This window comes from Tachypleus tridentatus, chromosome 11, assembly GCF_004210375.1.
Source record: "Tachypleus tridentatus isolate NWPU-2018 chromosome 11, ASM421037v1, whole genome shotgun sequence".
Taxonomy (NCBI): Eukaryota; Metazoa; Arthropoda; class Merostomata; order Xiphosura; family Limulidae; genus Tachypleus; species Tachypleus tridentatus.
In genome coordinates this window covers 61,398,806-61,426,668 of record NC_134835.1, presented here as the reverse complement: position 1 = coordinate 61,426,668, position 27,863 = coordinate 61,398,806, and the positions used below count along the sequence as shown (strand labels likewise).

The 27,863-nt window shown below is 33.1% G+C and overlaps 1 protein-coding gene across 4 annotated transcripts in view; it reads left to right on the top strand.

Annotated features, from left to right (window-relative positions):
- The window catches only part of LOC143232276 (serine/threonine-protein kinase mig-15-like), a 117,046-nt gene extending 90,202 nt beyond the window's left edge, over positions 1–26,844 (top strand). For 2 of the 4 annotated variants that reach the window (XM_076467470.1, XM_076467469.1), the window contains 4 exons: positions 11,143–11,221; positions 19,607–19,687; positions 21,118–21,257; positions 21,656–26,844. In XM_076467470.1, the coding sequence (XP_076323585.1) occupies positions 11,143–11,221; positions 19,607–19,687; positions 21,118–21,257; positions 21,656–21,739 (384 nt within the window). In that variant the 3' untranslated portion in view covers positions 21,740–26,844. Of the gene's footprint in view, positions 1–11,142; positions 11,226–19,606; positions 19,688–21,117; positions 21,258–21,655 lie in introns of those variants that run through there. The other 2 variants (XR_013017473.1, XM_076467472.1) reach the window with 2 other exon arrangements.
- Positions 26,845–27,863: the final 1,019 nt, after the last annotated feature.

Genomic DNA, 27,863 nt, shown 5'->3' with positions numbered 1-27,863 from the left:
TGCAAGGAAATACTTGCTAGTCTAACTTTAGTTCAATAAAGTCTGCACTAGTAAAATGCTTACTAGTCCTGTACTGTCATTACTTAATCAATGTTGACTCCAGAATTCTTACTAGTCATCCAGTGTTATTACTTAAGTAGCATTTTGTTTACTACAATAAATTCTTGCTAGTTTCTCAGCATTGTTACTCAGGTAGTGTTTTGTTTACTACAATAAAATTCTTAGTTTCTCAGCATTGTTACTCAGGTAGTGTTTTGTTTACTACAATAAAATTCTTGCAAGTTTCTCAGCATTGTTACTCAGGTAGTGTTTTGTTTATTACAATAAAATTCTTGCTTGTCCTGCAGTGTTACTATTTAAATAGCATTTTCTTTTTTACACTGTAATGTTTACTAGCTGAACAGTGTTCTTTCTTAATTAATGTTTTCTTTGGTAAAATAAAAATCCTTACTAGTCATACATTGTTTTTGAATAAGTAATGTTTTGTTTACGCTGACAAAATACTCACTATTCCTGTAATATTGTTATTTAATTAGTGTTTTGTCTACTACTCGAGTTTTTTTGACTGAAGTAGTGTTTTGTTTATTAAAATAAAATGCTTGTTAAACTTCACTCTTTATTTGATATACAACAAAGTACATACCACTTTTACAGTTTTAATAATTTAATATCTATGTTCTGTTTAATGAAGTGCTTTCTGGTCCTGTGATGCTTTTGCTTAAGTAATGTTTCATTTTGTACAAAAATTACTTATTAATTCTTCAATTTTAATAGTTTATTGACAAGTTTTGTTTAGCATAGTGACATGCTTTTTACTCCTTTATTATTATTATTTAACTAGTAGAAGTTTTTGTTAATGTTTATGCTCATCAGATTTTAGATATTTTTAAACATAGTGTTTATTTTGTTATGAACGTCAAAGTGTATTCTCTCTTTTGTTTTTTTTCTACAAAAATAATAGCGTATACTACTAATAGTTTCAAAATTTATGGCATTAAACATTTACAAAATTTTAGTTTATAGTTTGAGGTATAGTCAAAATGTATGTGAAAAAATGAAATTCATCTCATTTTACTAAAACTAATTAAAATTTAGAGTTTCTAAAACTTGCTCTGTTATATATATCTTTATCATATCACTTGATTAAGCATTTTGTATTTAAAGTTTACACTTTTATGAGCTGTTGTTTGTTATACACTTGATTAATTTCCGTAACTACTTTCCATCTATGTTTATAGTTTTTTCTTCTATAGTAGGTGTTTTTGTCATCCACTTGGCACAGTGCTCTTAAATCTTAACACCATACCATTATTGTTGAAAGCCACATTTTTTTTTTTAACATTAATTGTTCTAGACAAATCTAGAAATTTTCCATCGTTTTCCTGGAACTTTTTTCTAATACTTATATCTCAAGCCATAACTGTAACTTTCCAGTTCTTGTGCATAGCTTTGTCAGCATAATTGGCTAATTTTGGGATATGGTTTTGTTCATCACTCATTGAACATTACTTATTAGGTGTACAACAACACAGTGTGGGGTAATTTAGGTTAAAATTTATTTCACTCTGTGAAGGAAATGAAATATACTCAGGAGTATTCAGAAATGTCTGTTTCTCTTTGTCCCACCGCTTGGTTGAGAATTAAAGGACACTAGACTTAGAAGAATTATCTTGAAGTACCATGATGGAGACATGAACTTTTGATAGTTGATTAGGTATCGCAAGGAGTTGAGAAAAGCTGAAACAAACAACTTTTCCCAATGCTTGTCTGTCTTTTCCTCTCTGTTTAGTAGGTGTGCATTTAATAGCCTTACTGTATATGTAGTTCATCTTCTTGATGGACTGTCTTTGGCTTTTTTAGTCATGGTTTAAATTTAATTTCTACATTGAAGTAGTAGAATGAGCAGCTCTTTTCATTAATTGATAGTGCTTATTTGACATGTTGTGTGTTAAATATTAGGTATTTTTTATCACCTTTTCTTGATTTAAAATATACCTTTTAGAATAGCACTGTGCAACAGCAGTGAGGCTTTAGTCACAAAATTATACATTAGAGACTGTTAGCCTTTTTTCCGATTAAAACAAACAAACAAGATAATAAGAGGTTAACCAGAAATAAACACTTTAACATGATAAATTCTGATAGTCCAAGTCATGCAGTTCTGTTATTACTCATTATTCACATCTGTCCTGGTATTATGTTGTATACTTTTGTCATGTTCTGGATATTTTTTTAACAATCAGTTTTCTACAGCAAAGCTCAGATAATTACTATTCACAATTTGTTACAATCTATTTTGTATTTAGCAATAAAATACACTTCATTTTTCTGAAACATTTTGGGAATCTTTCAAATGTAAAATTATATATACAATAATATATCTAATTCAAAATGAGATAATGATAGAATGATTAGAATAAGCTTTGTCCCTTATTCACGTAAAGCACAACAATAGTATTTTGATGCAAAACCAAACACACTATTAGTTACATAATCTATGCGATATAAAGAGGTTCAAGGAACAAGTGCATGAGAGGACAAGTATAGAGGTTTGTAGAGGCAGAATTAATGGGATAAACTGTATAAAGCTAAGGCAAATGTAACCATTTTTTTATTGCAGAAATGAGTTATTACATATGTCGATAGGACTAGTGGATTGTGATACACTTAGTTAAAAAGTAAAACAAACTATATTTAAAGTGAAGAACATTCATATAATCAGCAAAGTAAAACATAAAATATTAAAACACAGGAGTTACATTAGCAATAAGTTTTGATCCCTTCAGTTCAAAAGTGAGTCTGTTTCAAAATGCCAAAACTGTGATCTTAATGCATCTTTCTCTGTAATTATAAAAATACGTAAAAATCTGAAATTTTCACTGCTTCATGTGGCAGCTGTAAAGTAGTCTCCTATACACAGACATAATTCGACTATCCTATGAAACAGTAAAAGCTTTTGTGGTTGAACTTTGCTTACAGAAAGTAATAGGTTGAGCTGATTTTTTATTTTTTTAATGTAATGTTTCATCACCAATTTATAAATCCTTTGTTTTTGTGGGTATGTAGCAGAGGTGGACAATAAGTGGAATTTTGAATCAATCAATTTACAAGCTCATTAATCCAATTTACAAGCTCATTAATCAATTTACAAGCTCATTAATCAAATTGCATTCAACTAATCATTTTCATGTGAGGTTTGAGTAATTGGACTAACCAATTAAACTGAACAATCTTGTATCAATTAAACACCAGTAATGGGAATTAGTAAATGGTGAATCTTACATAGCAAGTACACATGAGCTTGTTAATAACAAATTACCTTGTTTTTGGTACCAAATGTTTAAAATGATTCTTTGGTTCTAAAAACAAGGTTTTAAAATACTATATCTCCATCAGTGGACATTTTTCTGTCTTTTTTGTTTTAAAACTACTGTAGCAGGTTTTTTTAAGAACGTTTACAAGATGATAATTTCAGTAAAGTTTAAAATAATTTTAAATCTAATAATAGATTTTTTTCATATATTAAAGTGTTAGGACTTGCAGTCCTGAAAGTGAGATTTATCAAAATGTTCACCACATTATTTTTGACTGTTATAGAAACAAAGCTATGCAAGTTATCGTGTATGTCTCAGAAAGTGTCAGTATACCAGATTATAAACTAAGGTATCCAAAAATATCCAGAAACATTAATTTTCTTTACATTATCTTTTATTCCATATTAAAATGGTTTAACATAAGGCACTTTCCTAGTCATTGTTTCCCATGAACTTCAAAAATAAATTATCTATAGTTTAAGTTTTGCATTAACTCTAACAGCCTCTTCATACATGAATGATCACAGAATTTAATTCTTTAAGTGCAAAGGACAGCAATTTATATAAACATTTTTTGAAAGATCATTTACTGTATGAAAAGTCAAATTGCTATAAACTTAGTTCATGAATGTATAGTCTCTTTTATCATAATAAAAGTGCAGATAGATTTATCAATGATTGTACAAACTCCATTATGAAAGGTAAATTTTTTCTCTGTTACAAAATATTATGTTGTGTTTAACAAAAATACACTTGAAGAAGTTGTACATAAAAAACGTAACCCATATCTTCATATAACAGTTTTTGACATGATTAGTTTTACACAATGATTTATTGCTAAAATATTAAAAATTTTTAATGTTATTAGACATACTACAGATAATTCATACATGGAAATTAACTTGTATAATTGATTTATAAACACTTCATATATTGTTTTAGTCTTTCATTGTAAAAGGCACCATTACTAAATTCATTATTCTATTGAAATAGAATACAGTGAATATCTCTAAAACTAATATTCAATATTTGTACATACCCTTATATTATTTTAGCCCTCACTTTTTGCATTCTGCATTTTTGAGTTCCCTAAAAGTTTAACCGAGCTGTTTTGTGATGTGGAAGGAGGTGTGGCCTTTGAAGACTTTACAGTTTTTAAAGCCTTTCTCTCATAGATACTGTATTATTGTTCTTGAGCTGCATTCTGCATCCATAAGGGCCTCACTTTGGTTTGACAATTGGCTGGTGTCAGTGGGAGATGTTGACAACCCTAATGCTTGAACACAAATGACTAAATTTTGTTACTTGTTTACTGATTAATGCTTCTTTTCAGTATGGTCTTAAGCTTTTGATCAGCTAGTATTTAGGCTAAATTCATAGTGTTCACATTTTCCCTATTAAATGCTAAAAAGTTTATTTTTATTTTCCATTTTCTTATTTTCACCTTTCAAAGCTCTGCCCAAATAAGTGGTTGAATCTAACAATGCAAAATGCATATTTTTTCTTTGTTCATTGGCCTTAAGATTTTGGCCAGCAGTGTACTATACAGAACCAGCTCATGATATTTGTAACTTTTACATTTAGTAGGTTAAATTTCTTTGTAATATGTGACATTATAGATTTTTTTTTTCATCTGTTACATTTCTGTAGATGAAATGATTAACAGCAGTCATCAATTTACAGGTATTTCACATGATAAGTTTTCCATGTATTTTTTTATGGTTTATATCAATACCTAAGACTGTTCAGATGCTTTTGTTTGTTGGATATCTCTTGGTATGACTGAGCTACAGTCATACCTGAGACTATTTGGATGCTTTTGTTTGTTGGATATCTCTTGATATGATTGAGCTACAGCTCCAGTTTGCTGTTTGCTTCTTCAATTAACCAGTGGAAGGTTGATTGACACTTGTGTTAATGGAGTAATCAGAATAGAAGAGCACTTGTGCCATCTGGTGGACATAATGAGAGATCACAAGAGAGTAAAGGTAATATGTATGAATGTGAGAGTTATTTTAAAAAAGTAATATAGGATTTGAAATTGACGTTCTGAGATAATATCTTACCTCTTCACACTGAATACCTTGGATCCCTTGTGCATCTGCCTACAAGATTTGCGTGCCACAGGTATTGAGCTAGTTACCACTAAAAATCATGTATTTAACGTGAATTGAGCTAGTGCATGATGACATCAAGATTGAACAATAATCCTCCACCAGTAAGAGGGAGACAAAACACAACCTTCATGTGCAGTAACTCCCTCTGACTACTTGTACTCAAAATAACTTCATTCTTTTCCTTGACATTGTCTTGAATGGATATGTTTCTAAAATTATTATGCAATTATATAAGATTTGCAAAAAGTTGCAAAAATAAAATTTCATTTAAGTTTAACTAGTTTCTTTCATTACTAAAGAAAATGAGAAAAATATATCATTTTATTGTTTATCTGTCATAAATTATCCAGTGAAAGGAACTTTTACTTATCCTTTTAATAAGTTCTGAGTTTCCTCATACATATTGGATCTACCTCTCCTATTTGGTTATTTTCCTTCTTCACAGTTTGAACATGTTTAGGATGTGACAGGCTGTTCCTTTACCAATGTTTGTTTTTGGTACTACTTTATCTTTGGAGAAGAATCATGACCCTTCTGATCTCCTTCATGACATGACTTTGTAGGTACGTTCTTTTTTCTCTAGTGTCTTACAACTCCTTCCTATTGTTTTTACACGCAACACTTTGTCTTCCCTTCTTTGCCTCATATTAAGGTCCATGTAGATTCATTTCTTGAATAATTATACACCTACATTTACATGCATCCTCTTCCTTTCTTACTTGATTCTTTTGTCCTAACTTACAGCCATTCTTCATTTCCACTATTTGACTTCGAGTAATTAGAACCACTTTTACCTGTTTGTCTCCCTTTTGGGGCTGTGTTTGGTCAACAGATGGATTCTTCAAGTTCTTATCCACAGCCTGTTTCTACTTCTCTTTCTCCCCTCTTCTTGTTTCCTTTCATCCTCTTTCCAACCTCATTTATCTTCATAATCTCAAGGGTGTGGTCTCAAACATATTGACCAAAAATAACATCAAGAGAATATTTACCTCTGGTCTCAAATATTACTACTGTCTATGGTCCTCAAGAAGACTGGAAACTGACAACTGGTTATTGATTTGTCACATCTCAACAGGATTCTAGTTGTCCTACAATTCCAGAAGAAGGGTTTGTTTTTTTTTCTTTTCAGTGGTCCATTTAAACCAGCCTGTGGGTGTGTAACTATTACAATGGTATTGGAAAATTTTTTAAACATTGCAGACATTTTCTCTGTTTCATCCATTGGAATTGAATTTCCAGTTCTATGTTCTTCCTTTTGGCATTGTGTCTGCTCCTTTCATTTTCATTCAAGTCATAGGGTCATTTATCTGCCACATTCATGGTTCGGGGATGAGGTCCAATCATTACATGGATGATTGACTTCTCTTTGCTCCTTCTTGGGAGAACTTCTTCTTTCATACCTACATTCTTTTACAGGAGTATACTTTGTAGGGCTGACTAGTTAAGTACTCCAACTTTTTTGTTATACATATTAAGTATTTAATACATCTGGACATGTTATTTACTTCTCATCTAATTTGCACTGAGTCTTCATCACTCCCCCTGTAAGCAATGGAATGCCTTGTCACTAAGCTTTTAACTTCTTTTGTATACTCTACGTTTAAAGTTTTTTTCACTCTGGGGACTCTGGCTTCCCTTTCAGACTGTGCACACATGTGCCTTTGCCAGTGGACATTTCAGGACCAACAAAATCTTTCATACAATTCATTGTACTTGATTGTGAACCTTTCCATTTGTTGAGGACTTATTTTATTGACTCAACCATGCCAATACCACAGTGGACATCTCCTTGCCACCTCCTTGGACTGGATTTCCATCTTTTCACAGATGTTTCTTTGTCAGGCTGAGGTGCATCTCTGAACAACAACATGAGGTTAAGCTCAGAGACTTACTTCACATCAACATACTTAAACTTATTGTACTTTGTCTAGTATTACTAGAAGCTCTGATTCTTCATATGGAGTGATCTTTTTCTGGTTTGCTCTCAGTTAGGTACACTTCTTCTCAACATCTTTACCACTCCTTCAAACATCAAACTTTTGGTCCCAAGTTCTTCATCTTTGGTAGTCAGTTCTCTCAGATAGGACTGGTCTGACTTTTTTGTCTCTATGCCTATTCTTCTCATTGTTTCCTTCCCCATCTCCTCACCTTGATCTGCAACACTTCTTCTTTAGTGCTGGTTTCCACTGCTTCATCAATTAGTATGCAGAACCTCTCTCCTTCTTCCTTGTTCCCTTTCTCTTTTGCTTCAGTCTTACATGTTTCTTTTTCACCAAGGTATTGTTATCTCTTCATCTTCATGTGTGAGATTTGTTCTGGACAATTTTCTACAGAGCTGAAATATCTGATTGTAGTGCCTTCTTCTTATCCCATTCTTGTCGTCTTTTATCTTTGTCCAGTTATCAACAGGATAGACAAGTTGTTCACCATTGATCTAACTCTCAATCCCTTACTCTAGACTCTTTTCACATGGTGTTTGATCATGGGTGATCAATCTCCACCTTAACTGGTTGTTGGGTAGCTTTGTTATCTACATTTCACTTTTCATGTTACTGCTTGATGTTTTCTTCCCTGCCTTCTTCACTTTGTTCCAACCCTTGTTCCTCTACTGACTCCAATGCCTAACTGGCATCTTAATGTTGTTTTATACATTTTCTTACATGCTCTATTCAAGCTGTAAGCTTCATGTTTCTTTATACCATCTTTCTCTTTCTTGTCTATGGTCACCATTTTCAAACATATGTGCCATCAGTGCTTCATGCACTCTTCTCATTGTATTTGTTTGTTCCTCCACCCAGACTGGTCTTTTTCTCATGATACTTTGGCCACTTGGTAAGGTGATCATTCTTTCTCAGTTGTTTCCCATCCTTTCTATTTCTCACTTTTATGCTAATTCAGGACCAGGTTGTCTTTTGTGGGTTTTTTGATGTTATGTGGCATGAACATCTACTTTTTGGAATTTTTATCATTCTTTGCTTCTGTCTTGGGACCTCTAGTCTCCCTATTGGTGCTCATAGGTTTTTTTCACATTTTATTTATTCCATACATGTTCTTCTCCCACTATGTTTATCATATGGCTATTTCATCTTCTGTTGATTTTAATCCCCTTCCAGTCACTATTCTTCAATCTGGGAGAAAGATAAATGAATTTTCTCTCCTTTCATCCTTTTTCCTCTTGCAGTATCCTGTCAGGTGGCTGTTTTTTTCCCTCCCAATAAATACTGGCTCCATCATTGACCATTGTTGAGAAGGGGGTGTCCTGCCAAACTAACATAAGTATCCTCGTGGTATTATATACACAACTGCTAGATCCAGAAACACCATTCTGTGGACCATCATAGGAAAAGCCAGCATCAAGGAAGTGACTCTCTACATCTTTGACTTATGCTTGGAAACTTTTTTAAATAAGATTTTGTGGTCGTCAACTACACTGTCTAAAGTAAAAGTCTTTTCTGGCAGATATTGGCTGGGGATCCAGGTCTCTCCAATAAGAATTATCTCCCCTTTTTCAAGTAGAGCATGGAAGGCTCTTGCCCATTAACAGTTCCTAGTCACTGGGGTAGTAGACCTTGGAGAGTTCCTCATTGATTGCACAGCACAATATGGTAGAATTAGAGTGGTGATAGCTCTGTCATAATTCACCCCTCAAATAGTTAGTATACCATCCTCCTGCAACAGGATGGGTTCATCATCATCTTTTCTGTTTGTCCAACTGAGTTGAGGTCATACACACACTACATGATTTGATTGTGCCCCATCCACATTATACTTCTAAGATTGCCAAATACTTTTGTGTGGGTGTTTGATTGGTCATGCAAAAAAATTTTATCCTCACCTGCAACACTTGAGGCTCTTTTGCCTTTTCCTTAATTTTTTTCTAGGTAAGGAGTATATCCTAGTCACCCATGGGTGTGCATTCTGCTATGTAGCTCCTGTCATCAGATGTCACACACCCACTGGGCTTTGCTTTGGATACTCTCTGAAGGGAACCCATCTAATTTTAATGTTTTTATTGATCCCTTTACCATTTTAATATGGGATTTTAGCTATTCTGTGTGAAGAGGGGAGTTTCTGCCTCAGAAATTAACATTTTCCTTATCTGAAAATGTATTTGTGATAGATATTAATACCTCCATAACTTCTCATCCATCCTGCACACTTCTGGCACACTTTCTTCTTGCCTCATATAAGAATGAAGTTATTTCAAGTACTAGTGCTTAGAGTGGGTTATTGAGTAAGGAGGTTTTATTGCTTTGGAATTAGTAGAGGGCTGTCATTATGATGATGCCACTATGCATTAGTATGGTTCATGCTGAACACCTGATTTTTAGGTGGGAATTAGCTCAAGGCTTGTACAAGAGTATGTATTGAAAATATGTTTTCAGGTAAGGAAAATGTTAACTTTAATAAAAGGTGTACTTTTCAACCTATTTATTAGGAAATTATGTAATTAATTATTCTGTATAGAAAATGTATAATTTTGTTGAAGAAACATAACTGTTCATGTGAGCAGGCTGCTAAAATAATTTAAAAATTCCAGTATCGAGACATCATACTTGTGTAAATGATATGTAACTCTAATATGATATGATTTTTAGTTTTAGGTTATATTGTGAACAGTTGTAGATAATTACATATTTATTGTTTTTTTTGGTTTTTTTCAGTTCTTCTGAAAATGTAAATTAGGTAATGTCAGTGCTTTGAACAATTTACTAATGAATGGAAAGAACTTACTGGTGTTAGACTTTAGAGATGAGGACAAAATTTAAAAACTGTATAACTGTTTACTGTTTCTCACTTTTCCCTCACGCTCCTGACGGGGACGTGTAGTTTCATGAGCGGGTATGTGTTCATCGTCAAATTGTCCATGTGGATGACAGTTTGTGGAGTCTGATTGTTTATTGCTTGGTAAACTACTGTAGGTAGAAAATTGGATTGAATTTTAAGATATGTGGTTATACCTCTGTTTTTTATTTCTTATTGTGTGTGAGTGTGTATTTTGATAAGTTTCAGAATTATTTTTTCTCTTGAGTTTTGAAAAACTACTTTATTATTGGCATATCGTTAAAGTTGCTTTTACTGGCAGGTTTGATTGTAATTTCTTGTTTATTTAATTTATGGATGAAATTGAATCAGGTTGTTCATAAATATGCTTTTGAACATATTAAACTAAATATTACATTAGTTTTTTAAAATAAAGAACAATACTTAAGCTATTTGCTGTAAGAAAGTAACTGAGATATTTTAACACTGTACTGTTGCTTATCATTCTAAAAATTTGTATTTTATATTGTGTAAAAATGTAGTACTAGAAGGTGTGTTTAAAAAGTTTTTGTTTTCATCATGTCTCAGAAATTGTTATACTCAGTAAATAGAAATGTCTTGAGTAATATGTAGCAGCTTTAAACTCGTATTGAAAACTTCTGGAATACTTATTGAACAATAGTGACAATTTAAAAATCTGAAAAATCATTTTGATGTTTGCATCCGCTCATTATCAGTTTTTTATAATCAATCTTTTATTACTAATCCATTGGACAATGATCAAATGATTTTATAATCTCTTTAAAGTAACTAATACAAACAACTGTAACAATATATAAGCAAGAATATTGTTATTTTTATTATTTAAACAAAAATTAAGTTTCTAGGTTAATATTTTAAGAGTTAAACAACTATTTAAACACACACAATGTAAATTACTCTTGCAGAGCCAAGGTCCTATCACACCACACACTATTGTAACTCTGCCCAACTCCAAGGGAATGCAACTGCTGCTGTGCTACGATAGTAAGTTAGTAAAAATCCATGACTTAAGACTTTTTTTTTTATTCGTATGCACAGTTTTAACACATATATATATTAATACTCTATAAAATGACAAGATTCTGGAGTGGTCAACACCTCTTATTTTAAAAAAACTTAACCCTAGACTTTAAAAACAATTATTATAATTATGTGAGGTAATGTTTCAGAAAATGAAGTACATGGGAAAAATACTGACATTCATGCTCACTACATAAACATTATGTATAGCTTCAAAGAAATAAGGTTGATTAAATGGATCAATCCAGTGCACATAAGATCATTCTTAGGTGCACAGCCTGGTTAGAGTGCATGCATAAACTTTTCAAGAGATACATTCTAAACTTAATTCAACAGTTTTATTATCATTGTACATTAATAAACTTAGCATGAAAATGTATAATTGAAATTTTTATATTATCTATACTTTAATTCCTTAATTTCAAAAGGAAATGTTTAAAATTATTTTTATAGTGTTTACATTTTTATACCCCTCGGTGTGGATTCCTGTTCATGGTGAAGGGACCTCCCAGGGAAGGTTCTGTTCTTTCAGTTTACCTCCTCTGGGATCTAAACATCCACCTGCGTGTTTGCCGTGCGTGGTGACCCGTGAAGGGGAGGAGAGGATCCTGGTGGTTGAGGGGTCCACAACCCTAACACACCACTTTGGCCTTGAATTTCTGTAGACGGGTGGCCATTGGGTGGCTCCCCTTGGGTCAATTGGCTGGTCCACTTGGGCTAGAGCCAACCAAGTACCAGTGTTGGAAGTTCTCAACGGGTGTTGTGTCTGATGCTGGTGTTTGGGTATAGTACTCACGAAACCCTGATGTTGCTGCAGTATCCTTGCATGACATTGTAGTGCGTCCCCTCGTATGGGCTCCATGGTGGGTGGGGTCAGTGGGTACCGAAATTTTCCTTTTTTTCCTATGGATCCTCCAACAAAAAATTTAAATAAAATAGTGAAAAAACATTCAATAGGTAAACGACCACGTCTTGAAGACTGAGCAGCAATCTTCAACATCTGTAACACACATACCTCATTTTCTTATATTACATTCTCTTTCAGAAAAACCTTTAGGGCAATTGTCCCCCTTTTTTATTCAGAAGGGACTAGAGGGTCTTGCTGGCTCTCCAAAGTCAGTAAAGAAGCTTCGATCTGGAGACATATTGGTTGAAACATCCACATCCCAAGACAGTGAACTCCTCTTGAATTTAAAGGCAATTGGGGATGTACCTATTGAGGTTACCCCTCATGCTACCTTGAATTCATCACGAGGAGTTATTGTTGAGAGAGATTTGATGAACATCCCCGAGTCAGAGATTCTCGCTGGTCTCTGCACTCAAGGAGTTTCTGCAATGAGGCGCGCATCTCCACTTGCAAAGATGGAATTACACTGCCAACAAATACCCTCGTTTTGACATTTACATCATCACTTGTACCTGCCACCATCAAGGCAGGTTATCTAATTTGCAGGGTACGGCCGTACATTCCAAACCCTCTTCGATGTTTCCAATGTCAGAGGTTTGGCCACTCAAAGACATCCTGTCGTGGTTCCCTGACATGTGCTCGTTGTGGTGGCAAGGACCACGATGCCTGTGAGTGTCACACGGACCCACATTGTTTCAACTGCAATGGTTCCCACCCTTCCTGCTTTCGTTCTTGCCCAAAATAATTGGAGGAAAAAAGAGGTGCAGCGTTTGAAAACGACCCATAACATTAGTTATCCTGAGGCTTGGAAATTGCTGTCCGCCACTCAATCTCGGACATATGCTGCTGCACTTCGTTTCACAACTACAGTGGGAGTGCAGACAGATCTCTCTGTACCTCCAAGAGAATCGTTTTCAAAACAAATGAAAAGCCTTTTGACCTCCATGGTTAAAAAGGTTGATGAATCGACTTCTACACCCATCTCTGTTCTTCCCATACAGTCCAACAAATCTCAAGATCCACATCCTTCGGTTTCAAATACAGGCATTTCTCTGATACATTCTTTTCTCCAACCCCACAATGCAAAACAATCATTCGTTCGCATCCTCAGTCACTGGAATCCCCTTCCAACAACAAAGACCTGCCCAATCGACCCAGGGCAGGATCCATGGAGGTCGATAGACCTCCTCTGAATAAGGACAGTAAGGAAAAAAAGACGTGGTCATAAACAGAAGGATTCTCCAGCCACTTCACCTACCCATCATTAAAAATGGCCACCTTGATACAATGGAACTGTCGAGGTTTACGTTCCAATCTGGATGATATCAAAACACTGATTGCTTCCTACCATCCTGTATGTCTTTCCTTACAAGAAACATTTCTCAAACCTGCTGATACAGTCACCATTCGGCAGTTTTCTCTGTACAGAAATGACAGGCTGTGTGATGGACAAGTACATGGAGGGGTGGCACTATTGGTTGATCAACACGTGCCCACCCTGTCTTTGTCACTCAACACACCTTTGGAGGCTGTAGCCATCTGTGTTTCCTTGGGTCATACCATCACTGTTTCTTCTCTCTACCTGTCCCCTGAGGAGACATATGATCACTCAGACCTTGATGCTCTTATTGAACAGTTGCCATCTCCATTTCTAATCCTGGGGGGTCTTTAATGGACATCATCCCCTCTGGGAAAGTGCTGTTATTGATAGGAGGGGTCGCTCTGTAGAGCATATGCTCTCTGATCACAACATTTCTTTTTTCAATACTGGTTCTTCCACTTATTTTCATGCACCTAGTCAGTCCTTTACTGCTATTGATCTCTTGGTTTGCTCCCCTTCATTATTTTCCCATTTTTCATGGAGGGTTGACAATAATCCACTAGGTAGTGATCATTTTTCTATACTTTTGAGAGAGACTGGCCGTGGTGGATGCCACCCTACCCGTGTGCCCCAGTGGAAGCTGGACCAGGCAGACTGGTCTACTTTCACTGCTCTCGCAGAACTTGATCTTGCCATCGTGAATCAGCCATCAATAGACGACTGTGTGGCAGCAGTAACTGACTGTATTATACAAGCAGCTGCTCAGTGTATTCCTAAAACCTCGACATGTTTTCCACGATATCCTTGTCCGTGGTGGAATCCTGCTTGCCACTTGGCACGGAAGGCTGAAAAACGGACCTGGGATACTTTCCATAGATATCCCACACTTTCGAACTGCATTGCTTTCCAACGGGCCCCGTGCACATGCTAGGTGGGTAAGACGTCAAAGCCAGAAGGAATCTTGGATTAAGTTCACAACTAGCATATCTTCTACCACCAGTTCCAAGGACATTTGGGACAGGATTCAAAAAGTTAGTGGGCACTACAATTTTGTCCCCCTCTCCATCTTGCTCTCTGATTGGCAAGAGGTAGCTGATGTCCGAGCATCGCCGATACTCTATGTGAAAGCTTTTGCTGGGTAACTAGTACTTCTGCTTGTTCCTCCACCTTCTTGGCCATCAAGACTCGGACAGAGCATTCATGTCTTTCCTTTCGAACTGACCGTCTTTTTAACTATAATTGTCCCTTTACACTGGTGGAACTGAAAATGGCCCTTAGTCGGTCTGGCAGTACATCAGTTGGACCTGATGATGTACACTATGACATGCTGCGCTATCTCTCTCCTGATTCTCTTGATATTCTTCTACTTGTTTTTAACCGGATCTGGCAGGAGAATGTTTTTCCTGATGCCTGGCGCCAGGCTATTATCTTACCTTTCTCTAAACCTGGGAAAGATCCCAAAATTCCTTCACACTACCATCCAATTGCTTTGATGAGCTGTCTCTGTAAGACCTTAGAGAGGATGGTTAATGCTCGTCTTGTTTGGTTCTTCGAATCAAACAACTTCCTCTTGCCCATCCATTGTGGGTTCCGACGACAGCATTCCATCACAGACCATCTGATTCGACTTGAAACATCAGTCAGAGAAGCCTTTCTGAAACGCCAACATCTTGTTTCAATCGTTTTGACATTGAGAAGGCTGATGAAACAACATGGAGGTATGGCATTTTGAGAGACCTCCATATATATGGGTTACGTGGCCATTTACCTATGTTTATTAAAAAATTTTTAATGGAGAGGAGATTCCAAGTTCATGTGGGTTCGACACTTTCCCGTTCTTTTGTACAGGAAGTTGGAGTCCCTCAGGGCTATGGTTTGAGTGTCACACTTTTCAGTATAAAGATAAATGCCATCACTCAACAACTCCCTCTCACTGTAGCAAACGAGCTCTATGTTGACTACTTTCACATCTCATGTCAGTCGTTGAACATGAGATATATTGAGCGGCAACTACAAACTGCTCTCAATCGTGTACTGAAGTGGACTATGGCGAAAGGCTTTAATTTTTCTCTCTCTAAAACCATTTGCATGCACTTTTGCTACCAACAGGGTATCCACCCTGATCCTGAACTCCATATCAGTGAAGTTTTGCTGCCAGTGGTCCCTGAGACCAAGTTTTTGGGGCTTATCTTTGAGTGTAAGCTGACCTTTATACCACACTTAAAGCAGCTATGTGTCAAATGCACAAGAGCGCTGAACATCCTTCGTGTCCTCTCTACTGCCAGTGGATCTATGTTCTATGTTAAAGATATATCGTGCTCTTATTTGTTCAAAACTCAACTATGGATCAATGGTCTATGGCTCTGCAGACCCTCGGCCTTAAAGATGCTGGACCCCATTCATCATCAAGGACTTTGACTCTGAACTGGGGTTTTCCGCACCTCCCCAGTTCAGAGCTTATATGTGGAATCTCACGAACCTTCTCTGCACCTTCGCTGTTTGCGACTGGCTTTACTGTATTCTTCGAAACTTCACTCCTTACCAAAGCATCTCACTTGGGGATGTGTTTTCCTTCCTCAGTGGGCCTTACTTTTTCCAAACAGATCATCTGCTATTGCTCCTTTTGGCCTTTGTATCCAGGCACAATTGGATGAATTGGGTCTGTCCTTGGAAAACATTGCAGAATCCACTGGTCAGCCCATACTCCCATAGCTTATTACAGCCCCCAAATGTGACCTTTCTTTTAGTCATCTGAAGAAGGCAGATACTCCCAATTGGAAGTACCGTCTTTTATTTACTGAACATCTTTCGAACACCCTTTCTATTCCAATTTATACGGATGGTTCAAAATCAGATGACTCTTTGGGCTCTGCCATGGTTTGTTGTGGTTCGGTGGTTGCACGCAGAATCCCCTCTGGAGCTTCTGTGTTCACTGCTGAACTGTATGCCATATCTCTTGCCCTGTATCATATTGAAGCTGAGCAGTACTCCGACTGCACTATTTATACTGACTCCCTTAGTTCTCTGCTGGCTTTGGAATCACTTCACGTTGGTTCACACCCTGTTCTCGCTGATATTCAAAACCGACTGGCCCATTTCTCACTAACGTCTACTTCTATCCAGTTTTTCTGGATACCAGGCCACGTTGGTATTCGTGGGAATGTGCTTGCAGACATGGCAGCTAAATCTATTTGCTCTGGCACTATCACGTCTGTGCCTCTTCTGTACATGGACTATGGTCCTGTATTCAAGGCTCGGCTCCATGCCAGCTGGCAGTCCACTTGGAGTGAGCAACGTGACAACAAGCTTTTTCAAATAAAACCCAATATTGAGCTTTGGCCGTCTAGCTTCCGTAAGGTTTGGAAGGAGGAAGTTGTTCTAACTAGACTACTCATTGGTCAAAGTTTTTTAACTCATCATTTTCTTTTATCTGGAACTGATGCACCAGTGTGTAGTTTGTGTAACACTCAAATCACTGTAAGCCACATTTTACTTTCCTTCCATTGTTACAACTCTCAATGACTGCACTATTTTAAACATGTTCTGTTCCAGGGTTTGTCTTTGACATTTGACAGTGTTATAGGTGATGGTGACACTGTCCACCTTGATAAAGTTTATAATTTTTTAATGGCCATTAATCTTTTTAACTTCATTTAAATGTTTGTTATTTATTCATTACACCTTTTTAATTGTGGTTCCCTTTTCAGTCTCAATCTCTCTAATTCAATTTGACATTGTAAAATGATTAGAATATTAAATAACTCAACACCAGGACTGGAAAGGCCAACTTCAGGTGACTAACGCTGCTGTTTGAACTATCTGTTTGAACTACCCATTAGTCGTCCTGGTGAGTTGTTATTACAATTTTGCTGCATGTCATTTAACACTTTTATTATTTTACCTTTTGATAATGGCTGTTATGACAACATAACCCGGAACCAGGACTGGAAAGACCAACTTCAGGTGACTGACGGTGGTTCTTGTACTTACCTGTTAGTCTTCCTGGTGGGTTATGATCATTACCATTTTGCTAGAGACAGTCCTTTACAACTTCTCTTACTCTGCTTTCTTTCTTAACATTGTAGACTAGGTGTCAACATTGCTTTTATATTTTTCTGTTTTTCAGTGATGTTTTGTTTTACCTTCATTTCCTTTTATGTATTTTACTACATTTAATTTATTTTTATCTTTTCATTAGAAGTTTGGCGCAGATAGCCTCGCTACTTTGTGCCATTAAACACTAAATCAATGAATCAACATTTTTATGTCACATGATTCACTTGGGAAAATAAATTTCCTTAGTAAACTTTTCTCTCATCTCTCTTTTTGGGTTTCAGTGATCCATGCCCATTTCATCTTATCATAGCTTTTCAATAAGTTATCTGTACTATGCATGCTTACTGATAGGTATGTTTATAATCAATAGAAAGTTATTGTTTCCTCTCCTTAAATCTTGTTATAATTTATTTTTCTTTGGTGGGCTGACTAAGCAGTTGGCCTCAGATTCTTTATCTATAATTAATGTTGTTCAACTCTAAGCAACCAACAGTATTTTTAAACATACTTATAGCTAAGTTAAAAAACCAGTTAAATTGTAGTAACTTTGAGGCATTCTATTCTCATACCTGTTACATATTTTTTGTTCTAAAATGAATATTTCAAAGGTATATTAATATTTAGTTATTAAGTAATCCTATTCATCATATTCTTTAAATTTGGTAAGCTTTTAATAAATTTTTGCATGTCTTTTGTAAAAAAAAAAATATATATGTATATGTATTGAATTTTGTTTTTAGTGTTTTTACTATCAGTATGAGTCAAAAGGGAATTTCATGCTAAGAATAAAAATACTTTTTTTTATTTTATGGTTCATACTTGTATAACCTTGAGAACCTCCCATTTTCTCTACTCAGAACTAACTTGTATCAAAATCAGGAATTTACATTGAAAAGTTCAAAAATATGAAATAAAATCAATAACGTTTTTCTTTTAATTTTAGAATGAATGCAGATTGGAACAGGAAATTACAATTATTTATTCCAATGGCCTCAGCAACCAATCTTTTCACAATCTTGCTTTTAATCATTACTGTTTCTGATATAGTTTAGGGTTGAACAACTGATCAGGTTATGGAATGTACTAAATTGCTTGAGCTAGTCTAACTTTGTCACCAAAGTAGATATATTGTTAGGTAACATAAAAAGTTTATATTTTTTTATAATTATGACAGTAGATAAAACATAAATATAAAAACAAGATATTTAGCATTTATGTTGTTGATGAGGCTGTCTGTACTTGGGAGCATGCTTTGGTAATTTTATTTTTTTGTGAGTATGTTAGTTGTCAAAAAAGTAATTCACAAAGCTTCCAAATTTGCATTTTATAACACAAAACGTTTATCAGGTACTGAAATGAAATTTTATGTTCAAAAACTACTTTAATTTAACTGGCTTTCAAACTAAACTATAAATAAGTTTTAAAAATTCCAACTAAACTCAAGCAGCAACATTACTCAGCACACTTCAACCTACCAGCTTTGACCATCAGACTTAAACAAATGAGTTTAAAGAGTTATGTACAATATAATGTGTTATTTCTGTTTGATTTAAATAATTCCATCAGACAAGTAGGCATGGGTAAATAAATTGCTTCAAATCTTCAAATGCATGAAAAGATGGTAAGAGTTTCTCTGGTTGACTTAGCAAATCTATTGATATCTCAGAAAATCAATAAGTAAGAGAGTACTTAATGATGAGAAACCTGCTTGAAATAAAACTGTATCTCAGAATGGCTGGTATGGGTATTAACACTTTTATTGATAAGCAGAGAATAACATTTCAACCTTCCTAGGTCATCTTTAGATTAACCTGGAAATTTTATTTTAGTATTGGTAGAATTGAATTGATTACATACCTTAATGGGTTACAAGTTTGTGACATTCTGATTCAGAATCAGCTGAAGTTAGCGGTATTTTAGGGTAACAAAAGGCTAATTATTTAATTTTATGATCAAGTATGGTTTACATTTCACAATTTATAGTGTAAATCATTTATTGAAAAATATACAATTTTATTTTCTAGAGTTTTACAACATAAAGTAGCAAAATCTATTTTTTTTTCAGATGAAGGTGTTTATGTCAATACTTATGGAAGAGTTAGTAAAAATATAGTTCTTCAATGGGGAGAGATGCCAACATCAGTTGGTAAGTAAAATGCAATATGGTATCACATCAAATTTCAACTGTCCATCTATCTAGCCAAAGCTAATGCTTGTAGTTTATTTCTCAGTGGATATTGTAGATTGTAAGACATTAGCTCATATTAGGTACCACTATTTGAATTATGAGAATTTCAGTTTCAAATGATATCAACTTTCATCATTGTTTAATTTACCTAAAAAGGAAATGGGAATATATATGTACAAGAAAACAATTTTCTGCTGAAGGAAGCTACTGTTGTTGGACTTTAAAGAGAAAAAAAAAGTGTTATGGAATTCAGCTATAAACTGTTGTCATTGTTAGTTGCCTGTCTATTAGGTAGTTACTAATTATATACACATTGCACTTCTGTTTGTTACATATTAAACTATTACTTAAACATTATGTTTATAACAAGAGTACAGTTTGTAAATTTAGTGACATGGAAGAATAATCTCTAGTGAATGGAGAGCATTTATCAAACATAAACTGTATATGATGTTTATATGATAAGAACATTGTATAATGTAAACTATGAATTTTATATTTTAATTTATTACATCTGCAAGTAAGAAACTTGTTTTGTTTTTTCAGGTTTGAAATTTGTTTTGTATTCAATATTTATAATTTTTTAAAGATTAATGTTGTATACCATATTTTCATTGGTCACATTTCACTTTCTCCAACTTTCTCCATTGGCTGGAGATTTGCATTAATTTTTTTTTTCATAATCTAAAGATTATATGTAAATAAACTTGTTAAAACTGTAATTTGAAAAGCTGTAATATTTTTGTAAAAAAAATGGCCAGATTAGTCATAAGTAAGAAAAAAATTATTAACTTTTATCATCATTTTCACCTAACATAAAAAACAAATCTCATCAATATTCAAATTTCTTAGTGCTCCCATAGTTTAAATATATGAGTTACTACATCCATAAGAACCTATAAAACTATTCAGAGAGTCAGAAGCTGTAAAATAATTGTCGTCATAAATAAAGCATCAAAAGATGTATTAATAAATACTAATCAAGTTCTCAAAAATAGAACTTCTAATATTTATTTTAAACAATGCCTTGCAACAAAATTTTCAAAATATCACAACCTATAACATGGTAGAAATACCAACACATATATTAACTGAAGCTGAAAGTAAGCATCAGAGTATAATCAGTCTCTACTTATCTCAGTACCAGTCATCAATCTTTACATATGTTAGCATCACTACTTTCACAGCATATTCCATCTGTATTTATGTACTTACCTTGTCATCAATACTCCCAGAGTTTTATTGATCTGTACATACCTTAGCATCATTGCTCCTAGAATATATTAATTATGTACTTATCTGAGCATAATATTTCCCAGCTTGTAATCAATCTGTAAATACTGTAGCATCATAGTTTTTCCTATTTAAATAAAGTGTCTTTTTAACAGCCTACATTGGAACAGGGCAGGTAATGGGCTGGGGAAACAAGGCTATTGAGATTCGGAACGTAGAAACAGGACTTCTTGATGGAGTATTTATGCATAAAAAATCCCAGAAGTTAAAGTTTTTGTGTGAAAGAAATGATAAGGTGAGATATTAGTTATTATGAATATCCGAATAGTGATATTTGTTTTAGCATCATTATTTAATGATTGTCAGTTTTCTGACACCAAGTTCTAATAACACTTGTGTTTCAAAATTACATACCATTGAGGATGTTCTGTCAGTTGCTTTTCTTACAATTACCTTAGTGATTGTTCAGTATGTTATACTATAGCTAATCATAATTTGCATATTATGATAATTATTAGTGTTAAGTATATGTTTTTAAATGTTCATAAATGTAAGCAAGAGTATTTTATTTTCTTTAAGTTGGTAAAAACTTAATTGCAATATTTGATTTTGTTTATATCTCTCAGCATGATATGGAAATAAATAGTAACTAAAGATGGCTTAACACAACACTTACAATGTTTTTTGTAACAGGTTTTCTTTTCTTCGGCCAAAGGAGGGTCATCATGCCAGATTTATTTCATGACCCTAAACAAACCAGGAATGGCCAACTGGTAGTACCATGGTTGTCTTTAACAGGGTTGTTAGTTTCATCAGAGTTAGTATGCTTGCTTCAGACAGTACCAGAAAAATACTGTCCTTGCCATCATTTTGTCCCCAGGAAAATTTCTTTACCTGGCAGTTGTGTAGGCAACATTTATTTTGTTACCAGCTAAAATTGAGCTTAGTTATTTAGCTTATGTTCTCTTGTAATTGCTCAAGAAAATCTGTGCAAGAATGAGTTGTGTGTGTATGTGAATGTATAATTGATTGATTACATCCAAGCTATGTAAATATTGCAGTCATTGTATGCAGCTATGCTGATATTCTTTAAAAGTGGACTCTTCTAATATGTGTATATGCATTGACTTTGAACCTGAGTTTTCAGTTTTTCTAGATGTAACATGACTGAAAAATGAGAAGCATGTAGTCTGATAAGAAGAAGTTTCTTTAAGATGACTACTAAACGTTTTGGCTGTGGCATATCAATTGAAATTCTTTTTATTCAGAATATTTCTTAAAAATTGATATTCAGGTTCTCAGGTTACAACAGATCTGGATGTTAATAATTTTTAGTGGCTTATTGTTGCTTTCTATTTTAACTACTTTGCCAATTAAATATACAAGTAGTTAATTTTTGCAGCATGTCTAACATGAATTTGAAAAATGTGTAGCTAAAACATAATGAATTAGTTTGTTAGTTGTATTCAGAAGGTAAATGTTTTTTTAATTATTTCTTTGAATATTTTTTAAGATTGATATTTGTTATTTATTGAGGCAAAGCTTTATTCTTTGATGTAAATATTTGTTAAAGATTTATAATTATTAGACACATCAGTACGATACTTTAAATAACTTTAGCTGTTGTCATTTCAGCATTATCACTGAAAGCTTTCTCTCTAAATGTAAACTCTTTTTAATGCAGATGAAATCATTTATATTATTTTTATGATTAACAGGATTGTTTTCTTAATAACTATTTTAATCTTTCATAATATATGAATCAAAATTCTTAATTAAGTTATCTGTCACCTAAACTTTTAAACTGATGCTAAAAATATAGAAAAATGAGCTTACAATTGCATAAAGAAATGAAGAAAGTCATATTTTGTTTCTTTAAAGCTAGCCTGAGAGTTTCAGCTATTACACTCTTGTGCACTCATATCTGCAACATGTCATTAGCTCTACTTCTGGTACTAAAGTAATCATCTTTAACAACAATGTTACATCTTACTAACACATGTCAAGAAGTAGAAATGTTTTTATAGATTTTTCAGGTGATTTTCTTTTTTCACAAAATATTTGTTCTCAAGAACTTTTTTTTTTACATATTCATTGTCCTCCTTGTTTCAAAGAATGTGTAGAATTCATTACCAACTGATAATTCATTCATATAAAAACAAATACTCTGATTAAACCTAGAAATAATTCAGCTATTACTTAACATCTAGTGGAATGTAATGTCACTGTTAAAGTGCTGGTAATGGATGTAAGGAACAGTATTTTTAACAGTTAAATCCACAAAATTTGGCTTTTGTTCTCAAAATTATGTGATACATTTAGGCTTAATTATCCAAGTTGACAGAAGGGTAAGAAATTATAGTAGTCACTTGTCACATAAGTCAAGCAATACATTTTTACTGTATAAATAATATTTATATTGTTATAAAGACACTCAACTTTTTATTTATACAAGGGGCCACCTTATAAATAAATACATTTAATGTGTTCTTAACCACGTAAGCATTATTTTCATGATATGCAATCCATGTTATAATTTTGAAATATCACATTTTTTCTTTCATTTTTTTTTTTATATATTTTTGCATGTGGTTTTGTGGTAAAGTAAAAACATTGTTATTAAAAAATATTATAACACTAATTATTTGGTTTCTTGAGTACCTACAGTCAGAAAATTTGGTACAGCATTCTAGATAGTTACATTTAAAACACCTGATAACAGCTTTTCAGACAGTTAAAGTTAAAACATTTGGTCTGTACCAAATCTGTGGAGGTTACAGTTAAAAAGACACATAGAATAGCTTTCCAGACAGTTATAGTTAAAACAGCTGGTGTACATTACCAGGCAGTTACAATTAAAATATCTTGTATAGCTTTCTAGGCAGTTACAGTTAATATAATGGGTATAGATTTCCAGATTATTATAGTTAGAACATCTGCTATAGCTCTTCAGACAGTTACAGTTGAAATGTTTACCTGAATAACAAAACCCATTAACTTTAAATTATTATTCTTAACTTTGTTTAACAAAACTGTAGTTTATTGTGAGATATTTTACAAACATAAATAAAATAATGGCGTATATTTCCAGAATTTAAATTTATGAGCTCATTGTTTTGCTACTACAGTTCCATCAAGAGCTATCGATGCCTTACCATTTCACTAAACTGTCGAACCTAACTTGGAACCCTGTTAACAGTAAGTCAAACATCAATACACTTGTACAAATAATATAAAAAATCAGGCATCTCCCTTAAATTTAATAACAAGTTTAGAATACAAGAAAGAAAAACAGTGTATTAAATATATCTGTAAAACCACTAAATGTAGATTACATGGTTGATGTCATAGTAAAAATGTTGTGTATGAAATAACTTGTGGTAGATACTCCATTATGTATATAGTAGAAACTTGAATGATTGAACTTGTACGTGACATCTCAAATTTCACTACAAACAATACTGTTGTGGAATAAGATGTAAAAGAACATGACATACCACCAACAGATAACATCTTATGGGATGTCAATATCTTATCTAAATGCTGTAGTTTTCTAGAATCAAAAATTAAAAACTTATTTTTCATCAAGAAAAAAAAACCTAAAGTGAATAAACATAAAGGTTGGCCTTAGAATGATAATGGCATTCTGAAGATTTTAATGCCTTAAACTTTGATGAAGACCCTAAACAAATTGTAGATATTTTAAGACTTTGTTTTATGTTTGTACTGATATAATAAGGTGAAGTAATACTTATAGGTAAAAATATGAAGAGATATTGAATACATGTAACATATCCTACTCTAAATCCAATGACTTTAGTAGTTTACCTGTTAGTTTACACATATTATATACTTAGCATTATTGGTTTAATTTGTTTCAAGAATTTAAGTTCAATAATGTTTGGTATTATTTTAATATGATGTGAAATTTTTAAATACATGTGTCATGTTTGATTTACTGTTAATGGTGTTCCAATTGATATTCAACTGGATTAGTGAAATGGTAGGAAATCAATAGCTTCTGATGAAAGTGTTATAACAAAGTATTGAGCTAGTAAAGTTACATTCTCAAGATATAGGTCATTATTTTACTTGTGCTGATACAAACAACTGAAACGAACATTTATATATTTACTGAAAAGATTTCTAATACAGAACATATTGATAATGTATCAAATTTGTAAACAGATCTGTGAGGATTAAATATTAATCTCTTTCCATTAATTTTCTGGATGAATCACACTTAATATCTGGAATATTTTAGATCTATCATTTATTCTTACACTTCTTTAAGTAATTTTCTATCTGCCATTGAATTTGTGCTATTTTTACACCTTCTTTAGTCACAAGCTGTTAACAGAAGGCTCATATTTTATCTACCATTGATTTCAAATTCTTCTTGCACTATCTTGAATCATGAGTTGTTATTCACAAGCTCATTTTCTATTGACCATAAGTTTTTCATCTGCTGCTTCAATAAATCATGACCTATTGTCAGTAGATGCATCCTTAATCACACTTACATTATGGATCAAAGTAAATAATCCTTTTGAAAGCAAAATATAGATATAAAGTAAAATATTCATGATTTGTAGCCAGCTCAAAAAAGTTTGAGCACCTTTTATCATACATCAGTCAAAGTATGTGGCAGATTTAAGTTTGTGTGGATGCAGGTGATAATAATGTTTATGGGCCCTGCATCATATGTACTTTTATGTAAAATAAAATTATCTACTGATCCATATTAAAACCATGGGCCCTTAGGCTGAGCCATCTCTAGCCCCCACCTAAATCCACCATGGGTCAGAACAGTACATCATGTGATTTATGAATTAATAAAAGTTTAATATATACTAAACACTAACAGTGCCATAGTAAATAACTTAGAAACACACATCTGAGCCTTTAAGATATCAGAACAAGAAATAAAACCTAAGTTATAAAATTATATAGCATTATGAAGCAAAACTTAAAATATTTAACCTTTTAAATTATAATATATGAAGTATTTTATTATTCATTTTTTGAAACTGTAAATAATGCATGACTTCCTGAGAAACTATTTTAGTTTAAATAAAGAATGAAGTTATTTGAGAAGCAACATTGTTAAGAGTGAATAATGCTGTACACAAATCACAAGTCTTTCTATTTTACCAGCGATACTTTGAAACTATGTCAGACTTCACTTGAAAAACTTTATTTAAAACATTTAGAAATATGGCTGCCTTAACCTTAGATTATATATATATATACACTACAAAAACATTACTAGTTGTTTAGAGCCTGACAATTTTTATAGGGGGAAAGACCAACAGAAATTTGAAATTTCAATGATGTAACATACATTTATATCAAGATAATTTTAACACCATGTATTTCATTTATCTCTGGTTTTTAAAGGATAGTAGTTTATATCAGTTTTTGTAACTGTAACACAAACCCACTTAAGAAAGATGTAACTAATATTAATGGAGTGATTTTATGTTCCAGTAAAGCCTGATTGTGAAAATTTTCATTTAAAATTAAAGTGTGAAACTGAAAATTGAAATTTTTATGAACTCAACATTATCAATTAATGATGAATTTGTAAGAAAATTAAAAAGGTTTTATTGGTTATTGTGAATTCATTTTTAAACATTAGGAGTTATTTAAAGCTTGACAAAAAAGACATAATTGAAAGATTAGGTGATATATTTCTTTTACTTATGAAACATGTGATATTGGACTGCGATACTTTAAAGTTATAGTTTATATTATGTTTATGAGGTGTGCATGTAAATTAGTATACTCTTTTTTACTGTTATATCTATGTTTTACTGCTGATTTGACTTAGCAGTGCTGTCACTGTTATTTATCTCTGAATAAAAGTGATTTGTTTATCTAATTTGTCTTTAAGTTCATTTTTAAAGCTATCACCCAAAATTATGTTAAATCAGTAAATTAAACAATCTCTTGCATCTAAGAAAGTTATTTTTCATATCAACATTGGAGTTTTTTCCAATGAACGAGATTTATTCTTATGTTATTTATAATTAATTCACATGCATTAAGTTTCAATTGTTCAGTTTTTGGTTATTCTTATTGATTTGAAATAATAGATGTTACTCTGTTACTGTAAAATATAATAGATTTTTTATTTATTTTCATATTTAAATCAGTGTTAAAATAAGTCTAATAAGTTATTGTAAGGATAATGAAATACATGTTCTTAACATACACATCAGCTCCAGTGGGTCAGTGGTAAGTCTGAGTGCTCAGACCAATGAAAACTGGATTTGGTACTCATGGTGAGCATAGAATTGATAGCTCATTATGTAGCTTTGTGCTTAACACCAAATACATTTATACTAGAGGGAACTGTGTTAACAAATTCACATGTGCAATTGAACTTTTAGTGTTTAATTTTACTTCTGAATGAATTAAAGATTGTTTAATAAAGTATTGAAATTAAGAAGCTTAAAGTTAGAATGGTGTCCATTTCTTATGGATGTATTATCTCTGTTATAATTCACATTCATCTGTTATTTTACTTTAGATTATGATTCTTGAAACATTTATGTATTAGGAAATGTCATGTAGCTATTTGTTTTATCATAAATGTAATAGTAATGATATACTTGTGATGTCAGAAAGTACAAATATTATTGGCCAAGCATGCCCAGTAGTTAAAATGCTGAACCGTGGATCTTTGTTTGCATGATTTGTGTCCCATTATAACTAAAACAAATTCTACTGCACACTGTGGGGCCATGGGTCCAATATAAGAATAACAGTTGAGTCCCACTCTATTATCTGAAATAAAAGTTTATGGTGGGTGGTGTTGTCAAAATGTCTTCCCTATAACCTAACACTTCAAAATTTTTGAGGTCTGGCACAAATAACCCTTATGTAGCTTTGTGCA